At 49.4% G+C, this 16,291-nt stretch overlaps 5 protein-coding genes across 5 annotated transcripts in view; 2 read left to right on the top strand and 3 right to left on the bottom strand.

Moving 5' to 3' along the window:
• The window catches only part of LOC120456596, a 40,758-nt gene extending 33,629 nt beyond the window's left edge, over positions 1-7,129 (top strand). The window contains exons 4-7 of the mRNA XM_039643505.2: positions 2,890-2,981; positions 3,056-3,181; positions 3,606-3,947; positions 4,061-7,129. Of these exons, the coding sequence (XP_039499439.1) occupies positions 2,890-2,981; positions 3,056-3,181; positions 3,606-3,947; positions 4,061-5,852 (2,352 nt within the window). The 3' untranslated portion in view covers positions 5,853-7,129. The remainder of the gene's footprint in view (positions 1-2,889; positions 2,982-3,055; positions 3,182-3,605; positions 3,948-4,060) is intronic.
• Positions 7,130-10,107: 2,978 nt separating this feature from the next.
• On the bottom strand, positions 10,108-10,479 carry LOC120456724. The gene is made up of 2 exons (XM_039643707.1): positions 10,394-10,479; positions 10,108-10,329 (listed from the first exon to the last, which is right to left on the bottom strand). The coding sequence occupies exons 1-2, from the start codon at positions 10,454-10,456 to the stop codon at positions 10,174-10,176; spliced, it is 219 nt and encodes a 72-aa protein (XP_039499641.1). The 5' UTR covers positions 10,457-10,479; the 3' UTR covers positions 10,108-10,173.
• Positions 10,480-10,680: 201 nt separating this feature from the next.
• Positions 10,681-11,235, bottom strand: LOC120456723. The gene has a single exon (XM_039643706.1). It carries the CDS (start codon positions 11,233-11,235, stop codon positions 10,918-10,920), a length of 318 nt encoding a protein of 105 aa, XP_039499640.1. The 3' UTR covers positions 10,681-10,917.
• A 605-nt stretch (positions 11,236-11,840) lies between these two features.
• Positions 11,841-12,614, bottom strand: LOC120456722. The gene has a single exon (XM_039643705.2). The coding sequence runs from the start codon at positions 12,589-12,591 to the stop codon at positions 11,944-11,946; it is 648 nt and encodes a 215-aa protein (XP_039499639.1). The 5' UTR covers positions 12,592-12,614; the 3' UTR covers positions 11,841-11,943.
• A 161-nt stretch (positions 12,615-12,775) lies between these two features.
• LOC120456721 (centrosomal and chromosomal factor) lies at positions 12,776-14,311 on the top strand. Its single transcript, XM_039643704.2, has 2 exons — positions 12,776-13,122; positions 13,310-14,311. The coding sequence occupies exons 1-2, from the start codon at positions 12,997-12,999 to the stop codon at positions 14,165-14,167; spliced, it is 984 nt and encodes a 327-aa protein (XP_039499638.1). The 5' UTR covers positions 12,776-12,996; the 3' UTR covers positions 14,168-14,311.
• Positions 14,312-16,291: the final 1,980 nt, after the last annotated feature.

The following is a 16,291-nucleotide window of genomic DNA, read 5'->3' as shown; positions in this document are numbered from 1 at the left end:
AAGGCCAAAGCCAAAACCAAGACTAAGACTTGTGTACACTGTGCGCTTCTGGAGCGGCAATTCGTCAAAGTCAAAATTGCGACAGTGGAAATGATGATACTTCTGCATACTTTCCTCCTCCTTCCTCGTTGGTTGCAATTTGTTTTTGGGGGGCAAGGGCAAGGAGGCGGCGGAATGTGGCCTCTGCCTGCTGGCAGCACGGAAATAAATTGTTATTAATGTGCTTGCCTGTGGCGGCCCTGCTCCTGGTTACCGGGAATCCAAATACCCACACCCAATCCCACACCCATTCCCATACCCATTGCCATCGTCTAGAGTCGATAAATTATTTGGCAAACGCGCGCCAAATTGTAAATATCTTTATGCGGGGGCGAAAAAGCCCCAATAATGCCAGCCATTTTAATGTGCTGGCCACTTGTTGGATGTTTCTGAAACTGGAACTTGGAACTGGGCATGGCATCGAACTGGGTTGGGTTGGGATGGGATGGAGTACCACATCGACATCATCCAGCCATAAAGTGTTTACGGCCAGCGCTTAAATTGATTTGTGCCCAGCACGAATCAAATCAATTGCATTAGCCAACTCGATGATTCCGAGAGCCAGAGGTAATCATAACTGCGGATCCTGGCGCGGCGCAGATCCTTTGACTTCCTTTGACGTCCCCATAAAGCGGGCAGGAGATGATGAGCATAAAAAAGGCGCCATCCAGCACCACCAGGAGTCCACATCCACATCTCCAGCATTCGGTATTTGGCATCCTGGAAGCGATGCCATCAAGGCCACACACCCATGCCGGGAATCCTTGGCAAGACGCCCCCAGGACTCGTTAAATTGCGTGCAGCATCCGTCGACTCCCCCCTCTGCCCCCCCCTTCCCATCTCATCCCCTTTCTCCAGCTAACAGCGGTTGGCCACGTCGGTGCACAGGGAGAAATACAACATGGGTTTATCGTCGCCCCAACTGGAAAGTCGTTAAAAAGTTCTCCCTTGCCAATTAGCATAACGGAAAAATATTGACACGATTTCTTCTTTTCCAGTTGGCCAAATTAGCATATGGTAATTAATATAGCAATAAATCTGCAGAAAAGATTAGGAAAAATATTAAAATTGTGTGTTAGATAGATTACCATAAATCGGATTTGCCTTAGGTTGCAATACAGTTGAGTTTTAAGCCTAAAGTGATCTAAATGCTGATTCAGTTTAGTTCACAATTCTTCAGCTGTATTTCAGTGTTTAGTATTTTTGCGAGTGTCGCAACCTCATCCTTAGATTTTGATTTCCCCGCCCCTTGGCGACTGTTGTCGTTTATTTGCATTTGACTGTGCGCAGCGGCCAAAGTATTCAAAACAGATTTGTTGGCCAGATTGTACAGCGCTAACAGTTCATTACCCAAATGACTGTGGGCCAAAAGGACGCGGGCGTGGAGCGGTGCGGTGCGGTGCGGTGCGGCGCAATGCGATTTGGTTGAAAAGGTTTCATTACAATTTCGGGCACTCGGCGAATGGAAAACTTTTCCACCACTCCAAGGCTCCTTCCCCCACTTCCCCTCTCTCCTTCTCGCCGCCATTCGGTAGTTTGAGATTTGATTTAAAAGTTGGAGCCAAGTTTTAGCCGCCTTCGAGGGGAGGAAGGTGGAATTTGTGGGCCTGCCGTCGAGGGAATCGCAAACTTTTTAATAGTTATTCATACAAAATCATTTGCGATTGCCCTGCTCCTCGAGTGCCTCCATATGTGTGCCACCAACCACCAACTACCAACCACCTACATACATACATATCACATGGTATGGCGACTGAAAATAAGAAAACTTTGGAGTTTCTGGCGGAATAATTATGCGCCACATAATAATGCGGCACCATCCTTCCGTGGAAGCAGCCATCCTTTGGTTCATCGCACCTGGCCACTTGACCAGGCAGCTGATTGATGAAGGAGCCGCCCCAAAACGAGGACTCTCCTTTGCTGAAGCTCTGGATTTAAGCCCACTGAGGTGGGGATATGGCAGTGCCTCCATACGCACCTGACATCCTGCGGAGCAGTTTAATGAGAAAATAACTTGGATGCGGCCATAAATTCATTTCCGCCCTTTGTTTAATTTCCTTTGCCATCCGAAAAAGTTTCTCGCTACGCGCGAATTCGTATGTAATTACAATTACGATGTAATCTCTGGCCTTCCATGGCAAGAATGCCAGAATTCTCTCCAGGATGGTGGAGATGGTGGACCCACCTGGTCGCGGGTCAGGGTCATGGTCGAGGTCGCTCTGTGGCGCCGTAGTGAGTGAACCGTGTTACAGATGCCGCACTCCAGATACACTGGGGCGGTAAATTGGCAGACAAGTTGATTCAATTACCGCTTTCCGCATGGCAATCTACTCTGCTCGTATAGTAGACCACCAGACATCAAAGAGAAGCCGCTGCCTACGAACTTCCTGCCCTCCATGCCTTTAGTCCTTCACTCCTTCAGGCCTTCACTCCTTCATGCCTTCACTGCTTCATGCCTTCACTCCTTCATGCCTTCATCACTTGACAACGACTCTGTAATTATAAAATCAATGTAAATAGTTTGTCCACCTGCTTCGCTACTACCAAACGATACCAAAATGTCAGTCAGTCAATGACCTGAGTCGAGTGCTCTGGTTGGCCCCGATTTCGAAATGTAAAACGATGGTTTGCTAAGCGGCTACTTCAAAGGCGGCAAGTCAAATCAATTATTTTGTAAGTACTTGGAGTGGAGTGAATTGGCGTTATTATGCTTCTGATTGCCGTACTTCGATGATACAATAAGTGGGACAGCAAACTGTAGCAACTGAAGGAATCAGGGACACTTAGTAGCACTGCAAATGTTTGGGAAATATCTATTGCCTCGATAACAACTACATATGCATATTGCAGGACTACATGCCGCAGCTGTCGGGGATCGGCTTGTGCGTGGTCAACCTGATGGACGACATGCAGGAGTACACGCGCGGACTCTTCCTGCTAATGTGAGTGCACCAATGTGAAGAGTGCCTTGTGGTGGTGGAGTGACCCCCACTGAAACTTTTGTTTCCATTTACAGGTACTGCGGTCCGGCCATCCTGCTGTCCTACCTGTACATCCGCACCTCCCAGGAGCTGCGTCCGCCCGACGGACCCTTCGCCGTGATGATGTACGAACACCGCGCCGATCTGCGGATGCGCCAAAGGTGAGAGCACTCGCCGTGATTAATTTGTAATATTAGGCCAGCCTATCTCCGTCTGCTAATTGGGCTGATTAATTCGGTGATTTACCAATCAGTGCGCCTGTGCCTGTCCGAGTAACCCGATTCGCAATCACTCAGCCCGTGTGGCCGACTCCAATCCCTTGGCCAGCGCTAATGAGCCATCGCCATCGCCATCGCCATCGCAATCGTCCTCCTGGCGACTCTTGCCTAACGAGTTCCAATTTCTTGAGCCACTTTTTCCGCTCACCCCTTCACTATTATGGCGCACTTAAAGGGGCGGAAGCTGGCTCCTCCTCTCATTACTTTAATGGGTGAGCTAAAGGACTTGGCAATATCTTCGAATGACTTTACATGCATCCATAATTGATCGTAATTCATTTGCCACTTTTATAATCTTCCCCGCTAGAAACTCCTCCACATCCTCGGTGGAGCCGCGCCATCTGAGCGGCGGGGGCGTGGCAGGATTGAGCAATGGAGGAGGCGCCAGCTCCGCCCGCTCCTACGATTTGTACAGCGCCGAGCTGGACGTGCATCGCGAGAAGCGGAAGCAGCGCAACTTTGGGAGCATGGCCGCCACCCAGGTGGTGTGCATGTGTCCACTGATGATACTGCGCTTCGCCAGGCTCTCGCTGGAGGAGACCTACGAGAATGCCAAGCACTTTGACTTCACCTACCTGATGTTCGTGTGGGTGGCCTTTCTGCCCACCGTCATCTTTCCGTGCATCTACGCCTCGCAAATATTGCCCAGGTGAGTGAGTCGTCATCAACACCTGACAAATAATACAAGCACCTGAAGAGATGACTCATTTCCTGCATCATTTGACCTTTCTTCTTCCATTGCTTTTCTCATACATCCCGCAGAGATGAACAGGAGCGTCTGAGGGGCTATTTCCGGTTATCCTCGAAGCGCAAGTCGAAGTCCCAGCGTCGCAGCGATGCTGGCGGAGGATCCGGTGTGGGCGGCAGTTCTCGCGAGGATTCCATCGAGAAGGACGAGGCCTCGAACACGACCAGTGTTCACCATGCCGCTGAGCCGCACAAGCATTCGTCGAAGTTGCGACACGAGCGCGAGGTGCGTCTGCCAGGACACGGATCGTCGGCTGGCGGTGATCGCTACTCAGGAGCACCCTATCGCCAGGGCAAGGACAGGGAAAGGGACAGGGAGCGGGAGCGGGATAGGGATAGGGATAGAGATAGAGATAGGGAGAGGGAGCGGGAGCGGGAACGACAGAGGGCGAGCGGTCGCGGGGCGGGAGACGCCGGTGTGGTGAACAATCTGGGCAAGGATATGCGCGGCAAGAAGCACGATGTCAAGATCAACATCATCTCGGATGGCGTCGGTCACGCCCATGCCACCCATTCCGCCCACCGCAAGCAGCCGGGCGGCGGCAACAGCAGCAGCAACAACAATAACAACAACAACAACAACAACAGCAGCAGCAGTCGAAGTCGCACCAATCCCGGCCAGCGGCATGGCAGCGGCAAGCTGACCGCCGCCGACTGTCTGTCCAACGTGACCGCCTCGACGTTCTGCAACGGCGGCGGAAGCGTGACGGCCGGCGGCGCCACCGGAAACGGAAACGGCCTGAGCAGCGTACTAATCCCGGACGACAGCAGCACGAGCAACTACGGCGACGGCGAGGAGAGCTCCGTGGTCAGCAGCATGATGGTGCCGCCGCAACGCTGGCCGGGATCGGGCGGCGGCGTGCTGCGCCACAAGGATGTGTCGTTCAGCGAGTGCAGCAGCACGTTCTCGTCGAGCACTTTGGAGCGCGACCTGGAGATCATGGACCAGCTGGAGCGGGAGCGCAGCATGGACATCCAGGAGATGCTGCAGCGGGAACGGGAGCGGGAAAAGGTGCGTCGCCAGCTGCCGGACATCGAGAAGCTCTACGCGCAGCGTTCGCCGAAGGGCAAGCGCGGCGAGGCAGCTGGTGCTGGAGCAGGAGCAGGAGCGGGATTGGCACTGGTCATGCCCGGCAGTGATCCGCTGAGCAGTCTCTCGCAATCCCAGTCGCTCTCCACGGAGTACAGCCTGTGCTCCACGCTGGAGACGAGCGCCGCCGGTGGAGTGTTGTCCGTTGGTCACGACGAGGTGGTGCTGCCACACCGCCTGGAGGAGGTGGAGGAGGAGGTGGTGCCGCCGGATTTCTATGACAGCTATACGCCCGGCGGCACCCAGAATCTGCCGCCCACAGCGGGTGGCGCTGTGCCGGTGGCCAGCACTGCTGCAGTTCCCGCGTATCAGTATCAGTACAGTCGCAATCGGCTGAGCCGCAAGAGTTCCGGCTCCAGTTCGGGTCACCATCATCACGGTCATCATCATGGCCAGCATGGCGGCGGGGGCGTTGGAGGCGTGGCCGGTGGACGCGGCTCCAAGCGGGACAGCTTCAATTCGCTGAACGGCACGGATCTGATTGCCGGCGCCTTTTGCGAGCTGGATCCCACGCAACCGCTGAACAAGATGGCCGTGATCGAGGGCCGGATGCGACGCAGCAGTCCGCGCAATGCCAGCTTCAGTTCCGGATCCGGTGTGTCCGGCCGCAGTTCGATGAAGTCCTCGTCGCGGGACTACGACTACGGACATGGCTCCTCCTCGCACTCGGCGCATCCGGAGCTCGATTTCAGGGAGAACATCTTTGCGGAGCTCTAAGCTGCCACTCCGATGCCATCGATGTGGCAGAGAGATTTTTGGGGCAGCAGCGGCGAGTGAGGGAAACGAAAAGCTTTACGGTTACGGATTTGCCAGGAGTTGTGCAGCTACGGGAGCTACGTGTTTAAGTACAAGTATCTGCAGAAGCTGTAATTTTTTTGTGTAGTGAATGGTTACTCACTTTTTTTTGGTTTTTGTAAGCAAAGTTGCAGTTGCTCAGCGTGGAGAGCACTAGAGTTTTTGGGGACGAGTGGAACTATGGAATACTTGTAAGTTACTGCAGGCTTACGAAGATACAGATACAGATACAAGATACATTTACACCTAAATGCATAAGATAAACTAAATATATAGACCGAGTTATTGGAATACTTCGCCCAACTGGTTGTTGACTAATGTTTGTTGATTTCTGCGATCGGCGGGATTAGGATCACAGATCAGGGATCGCAGTTTGCAGTTTACAGATCAGAGAGTTTAGGGAGAAGAAAATGGGAAAAACGGGGAAAGTGGGAAATGGGAAAACTGTGCCAAGAATCGGATATGGGAAGCACTCCCACGTACACATATATATATATATATGTCTTTTAAATGTTGCTTACTTTGTGGGGGAGGGGGGCAGGGATGTGCCTGTGTTTTTAAACTTTCCCAAGCTACATACATACATATATGGATATATATATACATTACGATATATATAGACTAGACATATGCTAAGACATATTGAATATTACGAAATCAAATGAAAAGTTTATTGAATGTTGAATCAAAGTCAAACTACGAACTACGAATTACAATATACAATATACCTAACATATACAAAATCGGAATAAAACCATACAAGTTATAGCTGTAAGACTGGGCAATTCTTCTGAGCCCCAAAGAATTGCTCCCACACACACACACATATACACACAGATACACACACACAGTAACGAAGTAAATGTTTCCGCATTGAGCAGGAATCCAGATACAGATTCAATTTGTTGGGCCTCCTCCGGATCCGGACTCGGCATCTCATCCCGATACCCGATCCAGATCCCGATCCTGCCTAGATTCTAGATTTATATAGCCCTATATACATACATACATACATACATACATACCCCTAATTGTGCAAGTGTCTGTGCGTGTGTCTAGCATTAAGTTCATTTTTTCTGTGCCGCTCCGCTGGCTGTTTGTTGTGTTGGATTTGGTGGTGCGATGGTTTGCTTGATGGTGCGGTGGTGCGGTGGTGCGGCGGCACGGTGGTGCTGCTGCCTTGGTGTGAGCAAAAAACTAATAAAAACAAATTTTATGTGAGTTGAACACACAAAAGCAAATCTCTCATTGACAGCGTTTTATTTGGGAGTTGTCCATCAGTGTAAACCCTAAAATCCCATTTTAACTCAATCCCCGGGGCCCATAGGTAAGCCTACACTGGGAGAAATGCAACCAAAAAAACTGTGGCTTCAAAATCAACAATTAGGGTGTTCAAGAATGGACATTCAGACACTTTTAATGAATCCTTAGTGTTTTAATTTTGCATTTTTGGACATGTATGCAACATTGGACATTATTGATTTCTGATGGAATTCTTTATTTTTGGTAGAATATTATAATTTAATTTAACTGATACGTTAAAGTTGAGTAACCCTTTGACCTGCTAGGCAGTTATTTATTTCGTTTTTCTGCGTGCTTTTTGGAACCTCAATAAAATCCGTGGGAATGCAGGGTTGGGCTCCGAAAAATAATACGCGCCTGCGGGGAGCAATGGATGCCCCGGGGGGAATGGGCATGGGCATGGGCATTGGCAAGGGAATGGGGTCAGTGCGCGAGTTCAAAAGTTCAACGCGGGGCCACTGGCTCAGCCTCCGATCCGGATCCATTCCTCCTCCTGCTCCTCCTGCAGTTTGGGTTTCAACTACGGTTTCGTCGTCCACCCGTGACCTGACCCAGTAAAATGATTAAGTGGCGTTATTTAGCAGCTGGCTGGATTTACTTGACTTGCGAGCTCCACATCCACTTCCACTGCCACTGCCACATCCACATCCACATCCACATCCATTTCCACTTTTACCAGTTTGTCTCCATTTGTGTTCATCTGCTTTTGGGTCGCCTTCTATTTCGCTTCTTCTTTTTTTTTGCATAATTTGCGCTGTTTATTTTGATGGCTTATGGGGGGGGATAATCGTAAAACGACAAGCATTTCATTCGGAAAAGTCAACTTTAATGGAGAAAACACGCCCGGCCGGAAAGTACGACTACATGGATAGATAGGGCGAGCCCCAAGGAATGCAGTCGCCTCCAAGGGAAAGGAGAAGTTATGGCCATTACCCCGGGGCACATTAAGTTGGGAACTCGGTTTGGGTCACTTTATTGGGGTAATGCGGGTCAGCAGGCACACACACAAACACACGCAGCTCACACACACAGAGACAGAGACACACAGACGGGGGGAGACAACTTTCAATCGTGTGAAATGCGCTTTCAATTACACGCCGCGTAATGAAATGCGCAAATAAATGTATGACGATCACGTATCACGTATACGCAACGGTGGCAGGTAAGCGCGCTTAAGTGACCATTACGCACTAACCAGCTCTTTGCTGCTTTCATAATCGATGCCCTCTGCCAACGGGGCCCAAATCTCTTTGGGCCATCAAAACTGCATTCCAATTGAGCCGATTTTTCGCTCTTTTACGTTTTGGGGTTTTGGCCTTAACCCCGCTTCCTTATCTTGGTGGATTTTTGCCATCCCACACACAGCGACAAAAGCCCACTGTCTTCACCATTTACCCAGATCAGCGAGTAGAGAAGTATGTGATAAAGACGCACGCATTTTGGCGCCGTGTAGCCAGAGTTAGTGAGTTTCGCTTTTGGGACATACATACACGAGTATTGGGCATTCCCGGCACGTTCCTATAAACAACGTTTTATGCCGGTGTTTATGTTTAGTTTGCCGTTCGCCCAGCGGGAGGGGGGAGGAGGGGGGCGGATTGTTATGTAAGTGCCAAAGAGCACATTCAATTTGAATTGAAATTGGAATTGCCATCTACATGTCTCCCCTCGTTGTTATTGCTTATTCCATATTCCGCACGCGGACACCAAAAGTTTAAAGAAAGTTATCCACGCGAAATGTGAAACAAAACAATGCGGGGAAAAATTAAAATAAAATATAAATCCAAATCGAAATTGAAATTTAAATTGAAATTGAAATTATGGAAAATTATAATGGACAACTTAAAGACACGGCAATTCAGTTGAATTAAATTTGATATCATGGATTTCAGGCAACTATTTCGAATAGCAGCTACTTTCCCACTACACAGAGAAAACGAAATCAACTCTAAGAAATAATACTCAAATAGAATATTCATGACCTTATCAGTTGGGGAAGTAAGTAATTATTCTTTAAATGCTTTTAAAATATGCCTTTTGAGTTTTCTGAACCTTATAAGGTACTTCATAAACTTCCAATTGAAACTGGATTATATTCTTTGACTTTGTTCAAAATAATGTCACAGCTTTAAAACCTAAAGACTACCACATCTTTTGAGCCATACTTTCTGGCCAACATTGGGTATGCCTCTTTGCTGTTTTGGGCCAAAAACTGAGGAGGGTCGTTAGTAGTCAGAGGGAGAGAGAAAGGGAGAGGGAAAGGGAGAGTTGGACAGTCCCCAATCGAAGGCGGTATAAAATCGGTGGACAGTCGGCGGGCGCTGCACAGTCGACCATCGACGTTCGCGAGTCGCGTCCGCTCAGCTGATAAAGATCCACTGTCCCGATCCTGTTGTCCGATTGTCCGATTGTACGGTTTCTTGGACTTACTGCCAAATCAACGGGAGACGGAGTTCCAGTCAAGCCCATCCATTACCACGTAAATCCTCAGCACGTAAATCATGTTCGCAGTGGCCTTGACGATGGCCGCCTTGCTGCTGGCCGGCCAGCAGGAGGTATGCCGGGCACAGGTCTCCATCCACACGGACGCCAACACGAACTCCTACAGCCTGAAGACGCCCGGAGTGCAGCAGACCTTCACCCGGTACTACGGAGGAGTGGCCAAGAATCAGCAGGCGGAGCAGCCTCAGCCGCAGCAGTTGCAGGAGCAGGAACAGCTGGTGAGTATACCACATCATTGTGGTTGAGTATACTATTGAAACTAGGGGTAAAGCACATAATGCTCAACTTCAACTTTAGCTTAATATCCAAAACTCACTATAAAACGCAAAATACCTACACTAGCTACTAAATGCGTTATTAAATTATGAATGTTGCACACAGTTTAATTCAATTAAATGTCTTGCCACATTGCGTTGCTGTAAAGTAGTATGGAATTATAGAATTACACTCCCATGTTCTGCATGAACGTTGATGGATCGGGGAAAATGGGCGGTCCATTGAAGGACCCATCGCCATTATCCAAACTTTGTGGGCCTTGCGAATTGGCGACAAGAAGCTCCTGCACTTGATCCACGACCACCATCACATCAGGGGCATCCTGCAGAGAAATCACGTGTCACGCATATGATGCACAAACTCAAGATCCTGCAGTGGTAGTTTACCTGTGACCAGGAAATGCTGCAGTGCAGCAGAACTAGACTCAGGATCCAAATGGGCGATGTCATCCTGTGTTGGCTCCACTGACCCAATAACTGACGCTCAAGTAGAAAGCCGGCTATTTAAGCTGAAACTTTCTGTTTAATAACGCAAACAATAGTTATGTTTTCATGTTTCCATAATCTAGATGGGTCTAACATCTGGTTTAGTTGGCGTGCGAGGTTGTTATTGGCAATTAGCTTAGTTGTAATCCGCTAATCTAATTCAGCCAGAGATTGAAAACAATAATTAATTGTCCAGTGTAAAAGCAAATTTAATCCGAACCAATCAGTAACTAATTGAATATCATCTACGTAGCTACACATTTATGATTAATACCTTATTACTTAGTGAGATTGCGAGTTTTGCCTTTTCAAAAGATAATCAAAAATGCAATCAAGTTGGCTTTGAATAGTAGGTATTCCCGAATCAAATGAATGTTTCAGTGTTTCTTGCTACGCTTTATTTGCCGCAAAGTTGAGTCCACATTTCAGTGGGTGGAAAAGATCTCGTTGGGTGATCCACTGTGATCCGTGGTGTCGGCGAAAAGGTTCTTGAGCTCCTCGAAATAGTTCTTAAACGAGTCCACCATCGCGTTCCATGCCTGGGTTACATTTTGTCCAAACTCACGCGCCGCATCGCCGATCCGCTTGTCCAGCCTCGGATCGTCTGGATAGACCAAATGCGGACGCACATCGTCGTACTCATTGGAGTAGTCCAGGTCGAACTCATCCGCCCACGTGTGCGCCACCAGGGCGAAGGTCAGGGCCACGATTAGTGGGGCAGAGAATCTGGGTGCGGAAGTCATTTGGCCAACTGTTGTGACCAGCCGCTTGAATGCGCCTTTTGTACCCAGCCCTTCAATCCAATCAGATTGCGACCAGACACGGAAATGTTCCGAATGCATGTCGAGATGCATCTCATCTCGCCCGGAAGTGCCCATTGGCCGCCGGCTCATCGTGACTCGGCTCGTTTCCCTATCTTCCATCTGCCATTTCCCATCTGGACAGCTTTCAGTGGAGGTGCTGTGGTGACCCCAGTGGCCTTCGCATCGGACCACTTTCGATCGGATTGCTCAGAAGTGACAGTTCGCTGTTTATTTTACTGCTGCTGCCTGAGGAATCACTTTCAATTTGGTGACCTTTTCAAAGAGCTACAGAATTGGATTAAATTGTTGGCGGTATGCCACGTTACTATGCTATTCAATTCCAAGCTATGATCTATGGTTGTAAAGTAGCTCTAAATAGCGTAGATACAAAAATGTAGAACGTTTAATTGAAACGCATTGGATAAGTATGATTAGTAGAGTACTATTAGTACTTGATAGCTACTTTAATTGGCTACCAGATCTATAAAATTACATGGCCCTAAAATGGATGCAATCTACATAATTGAATGAAAGCATAATTCCCAGTTTCCAGTTGCTTTTATTGCACTTATAAACAAACAAAAAAAAAATACACTCGAAATAAAATACACACACTACGTCAGTGTGGACCTGGTTCCACCCAGGTAGCTAGCCCGTGGAATTGGTCGTTTCGGAGATCTTCTGGCGCACCTGCTGCATCACATCCGTCACGTTGTCCACGAAGGATAGCCACATGGCCTTGATCCTAGTGCCCAGGCCCAAGGGATCCATGCCGTCCATATCCGGTGTCACTTCCATGCCCTCGGCCGCCTGTCGTCGTCGTCGCACCAACATCTTCTTTTTGCCGCTGCTCTTGGGACTCACACGGGATCGGGATGCATTGTTGGCGGCGCGCTTTTGTGCCCTTCGCCTTCTGGCCTCCACGTCATCGTCGGCGGACGCCGCTGTGGTGGCAGCCGAGCCCATTTTCCAGAAGCAAGGAGCACGCTTGTGGCGATGAAGACTACGGCGTCTACGCTTCCGGCGACGATCCTCCTCGGATGAGTCGGCGGCAATGGGACGTATGGCATCGCCATAGCCCACGGCCGTTTTCGAGTGCATGGACATTAGGGGATTGTCGATGTTGAGGTCACGTGAAATGGCAGCGCCACTCTGCACCGCCTCCGCTATATTCCCGGCCAGCGCCATGGCGCCCATGCCCAGCGATTCGAGCGGATTCTGTGCACCTGGCCTGGCCGCAATCCTGGCCAGACTCACGGCCACCAGTAGCAGTGCCAGCGGTTGACGGCGAGTCATCGTTCTAAACTGTGAGGCGGCGGCACTCCAAGCGCGCTTTTTAAGGCAATCAAATCGCGTGATTCCCCGCATTCGATACAAATCGATTTGAAACCATTCCGAGGCCGAGGCCGATGGCCCGTAGAGATCGCAGTAGGCTTCCGGTTTGGAAGCTGACAGGCGTCACTGGACTGTTTGTGCTATCCAGCTCAGTCTCACTTGCTCGCTTAGTCGGTTCAGATCGGTTCGGTTTACTGTATTTTCTATTTTCGCACACAGACTAGTAGAAATCGTATAGAAATTTTATCAAAATCTGAAATTGAAATACACACACTTTTTGGCCCATTCCACACTCGAGATACACACACACACACACACACACCATCTCTCGTGACAACAAGTATTAAACGGAAAAAGGGGAATAAAATGAGATCCAGCAAAGTTCGTGGGGGCAACGCCAGTCGACTGGTGGATGCGGAAGGACAGTGGGGAAAGGGATGCCTGGGCTCCCAGCACGCGATTCTCAAGAATCACGGGCGTGGCCTTTCATCCGTGAGTGCGACCATGAGTGGGAATTCTTTGAATATGGTTCAAAAGTTACACAACTAGAAGGGCCTACTATAATTTATCCCAAATCGCATAACACACATTTGAAATATAGTTCGTTGATGTTGATCAGAAATGCACAGCATTTAAACACCCGTTTTTCAACCCGTTTAACCCACTCTTATCCATGCAGCAAAATCCCGCGCAATTTGGTGGATACTCATCATCGTCGGGACAGCAGCAGTATCCTGCCGTATATACGCAGCCAGGATTCCGGGGCGCTGGTAAGCTCAAGGCCACGCCCAACACGCTGCTGCAGCAGCAGCAACAGCAGCTCCTGGCGCAGCAGCAGCAGCAACTCCTGGCCGCCACATCGCCGCAGGGTGGTGCGTCCGGATCAGCCGGCGCAGGAGTGGGCGTGGTCAATATGCCCAGCTATGCGGACCAGATGCACGCCGCCTTCCTGGACTATCAGCGTCAGCGAGCCGAGTTCGAGCAGCAGCAGCAGCAGCTGCTGCAGAAGCTCTACCACTACTATCCCGACGTATCCGGCGCCCTATCACCTGCCCAGATCCAATCCCAAGCAACCCAGCTGGCTGCTCCCGCCGCCGATGTGGGAGGCTCAACGGTGGGGGGCGTGGCAACGCAAAGCGCAGCTGGCCGCTTCGCCTACCGCCGGCCGCAGTTCAGCAGCAATGGCCTGCAGCCCGAGCGCCTGGCCGCCGGATCCATTCTGCACGGTGCCGGTCCAGCTGGAGGCGGAGTCATCCCAGGCGCAGTGCCTTTGCGCAACGGCGCAGTGGGCGCAGGTGACTTCTACTCCACGCAGCAGCACATGGGCTTCATGCAGCAGCAGCAGCAGGACGTGCTCCGTGACCAGCAGCAGTCGGTGGCCCAGCAGTTCGCCACCAGCCAGCTGGCGCCCACTACCCGCCAGAGCTACGGCATGGCCGTGCCCATGTCCTCCGTGCTGGGATCCCCCACCTACCAGCAATCGCCGGATGTCTCACACGTGAGCTTTTCGAGCGGCAATCTCAACTACAGCTTCTAAGGATGAGCTGTTATCTCTCCAGCAGTTTCTGAAACTAGTATTTTGATATATATATTCTTTTTTTTTTTTTGCGTAAATTTTCGTGGTATTTGATAAGAGGAATTGTGTAGGGCAAGCAAGAATAAATTTTGTGAGTGATGATAATTGATGGTCTTTTGAGGTGCAGGAGGGCGGATTAAAGGATTATCAAGCCAACAAGTTGTGTAGTGCTCTCTGGAAATAATATGCACCAATGCCCTAATCCTAATCCTAATCCTAATCCAAATCCAAATCCTAGAGCATAGCATTACTTGTGTAATCAGCAGCACGTGTTTGATGGAATCCAGTTAACCAGCTTACTGGCCCCATTATTCAGATTCATCATTGCTAATGATAGGTCATGCCTAATCGGCGTATAAATACTTATGGCAGTGACTATCTCCGTTCATCTTCAACTAGCCGCCATGCTCACGTGCAATTAATGCATTAATATTGTTTTGAAACGGACCGCCATGCCATCGCATTGGCCATTGTGTGCTGCCATTGAATCTGTTTATGGACTTTATATAATCCGGGCCCCAGTTCCATGCCATCGTACATCCCGGATCCACTGGCGGGCTTCGATTGCGGGGGTATTATTAGGCGTCCATGGGAATGGACACCACTTGCCACGCGGCGCGGGGCATCCATGGGTATGGAAACAATTGCACTGGCTGCCTGTCGGCTAATTGGAACGAGGATGATGATGATTATAATGATGATGATGAGAGCGAGGCCACTGGATGGGGATGGACTCAACTGGCCGCAGCGAAGCCCCGTCCAAACAATATATGGTGAGCTCCGAATCCTTTGAGTGGCCACGTGTGCATCCATATTTATATCCATATCTGGACAGCGAGACACCGTCGATTGCCTATTCTTACACTGAAAAAGCGAGGTGTAAGGAGTTTGTAGAAAGTACCTATCTATTATAGGAAATTTATTTTATACAAGCTTTATAGTCCCACTTTTATGAAGCATATAACTTTCATAGCTTTTCCTAATTTACATTTTTAAATGCATTTAAAAGCAATAAGCAAACTTTAGGCCGTGTACCAATGGATACCCCAAATAAGATTTATTTACGATGATTATCCATCCTTAAGGGCTTTTAAATTTACCTAGATTTTTCAATGCCTTCTACTCCACTTTACCCCCTTAAACCCACGAAACTGTGGCAATATAGACATAATTCTGGGCGGTGCACTTGTTTGCGGCGCCACGACTATTGAGAGGGTGTTATGCAATTTTGGGCCGCTTTCCCAGCTTTCCCCAGCTTTCCCAGCACACCAGCTACCCAATCCCAATAGCCACCTGTCTGCCAAACATTGAAGCAGCCTCCAGGCAATTCCGTACTGTGGCCAACAGGTGACGGTTGCCAGTGGAATGGTTACTTTGGCTCCAAAAACTGGGGTGGTCTGTGCAAAAACGTGTCCTTGGAGGGACTCGTTCTTGGCAGGACACCTGCCGGCAAGGCCATCAGTGCATTGCGGGCCAATGTAAACAGTAAGTGGAGCTCGAGCCAAGAACAAAAAACGGGCAAGCGGAATATGGCATCCTGAATCCGTGGCCAAAACACGACAATTGCATTAGATGTACCCACCATCACCACCACCACCGGACGACCCGCTGACTAAGTCACTTCCATCTTGGACTTGCACTTCCATTTCCACTTCCACAAACATGTTGGCACCATAAGGCGTAGCCGGAAAATGCTGCAAATATAATAAATATTGAGGAGTTGGCCAACTGATTATGGCCACGTACGGCAACTAATTCAATTTGTAGGCCGAATATTAATGGAAAACCAACGAAGGAGCCCCTTTTCCACAGTCTCTACATCGACGTATTTGCATGGAAAATTCCAATTTAGTGTCGGCCAGGCAAATACACAAACACACAAACACCGGGCAACAGCAAACAGCGAAAAGACAGTAGGAAAAACGGGAAAAAAGAAAATGGGGAAATGGGCAAAAGAAGTGGAAAACCAGCCGAACTAGAGACGCAAAGCAAATATAGTTACTAAATAAGCCCACGTGTGCGTGTGCGTATCCTGCGAGTATCCTGCCAATGTGTAGCAAGTGTGTGTGTATGTGTGTCTCTGTG

The sequence above is a fragment of the Drosophila santomea genome, chromosome X (assembly GCF_016746245.2).
Source record: "Drosophila santomea strain STO CAGO 1482 chromosome X, Prin_Dsan_1.1, whole genome shotgun sequence".
Lineage (NCBI taxonomy): Eukaryota > Metazoa > Arthropoda > Insecta > Diptera > Drosophilidae > Drosophila > Drosophila santomea.
The sequence above is the reverse complement of the archived record's forward strand: the minus strand, read 5'-3'. Positions and strand labels throughout refer to the sequence as shown.

What these genes read in the sequence shown, in the direction of transcription:
- LOC120456721 (XM_039643704.2), top strand. Translation starts at nt 12,997, where the DNA reads ATGAGATCCAGCAAAGTTCGTGGGGGCAACGCCAGTCGACTGGTGGAT. An exon ending in ACGGGCGTGGCCTTTCATCC is followed by an intron (nt 13,123 to 13,309) that starts GTGAGTGCGACC and finishes TTATCCATGCAG; the next exon opens with CAAAATCCCGCGCAATTTGG.
- LOC120456724 (XM_039643707.1), bottom strand. Translation starts at nt 10,456, where the DNA reads ATGACATCGCCCATTTGGATCCTGAGTCTAGTTCTGCTGCACTGCAGC. An exon ending in GCAGCATTTCCTGGTCACAG is followed by an intron (nt 10,330 to 10,393) that starts GTAAACTACCAC and finishes ATTTCTCTGCAG; the next exon opens with GATGCCCCTGATGTGATGGT.
- LOC120456723 (XM_039643706.1), bottom strand. Translation starts at nt 11,235, where the DNA reads ATGACTTCCGCACCCAGATTCTCTGCCCCACTAATCGTGGCCCTGACC.
- LOC120456722 (XM_039643705.2), bottom strand. Translation starts at nt 12,591, where the DNA reads ATGACTCGCCGTCAACCGCTGGCACTGCTACTGGTGGCCGTGAGTCTG.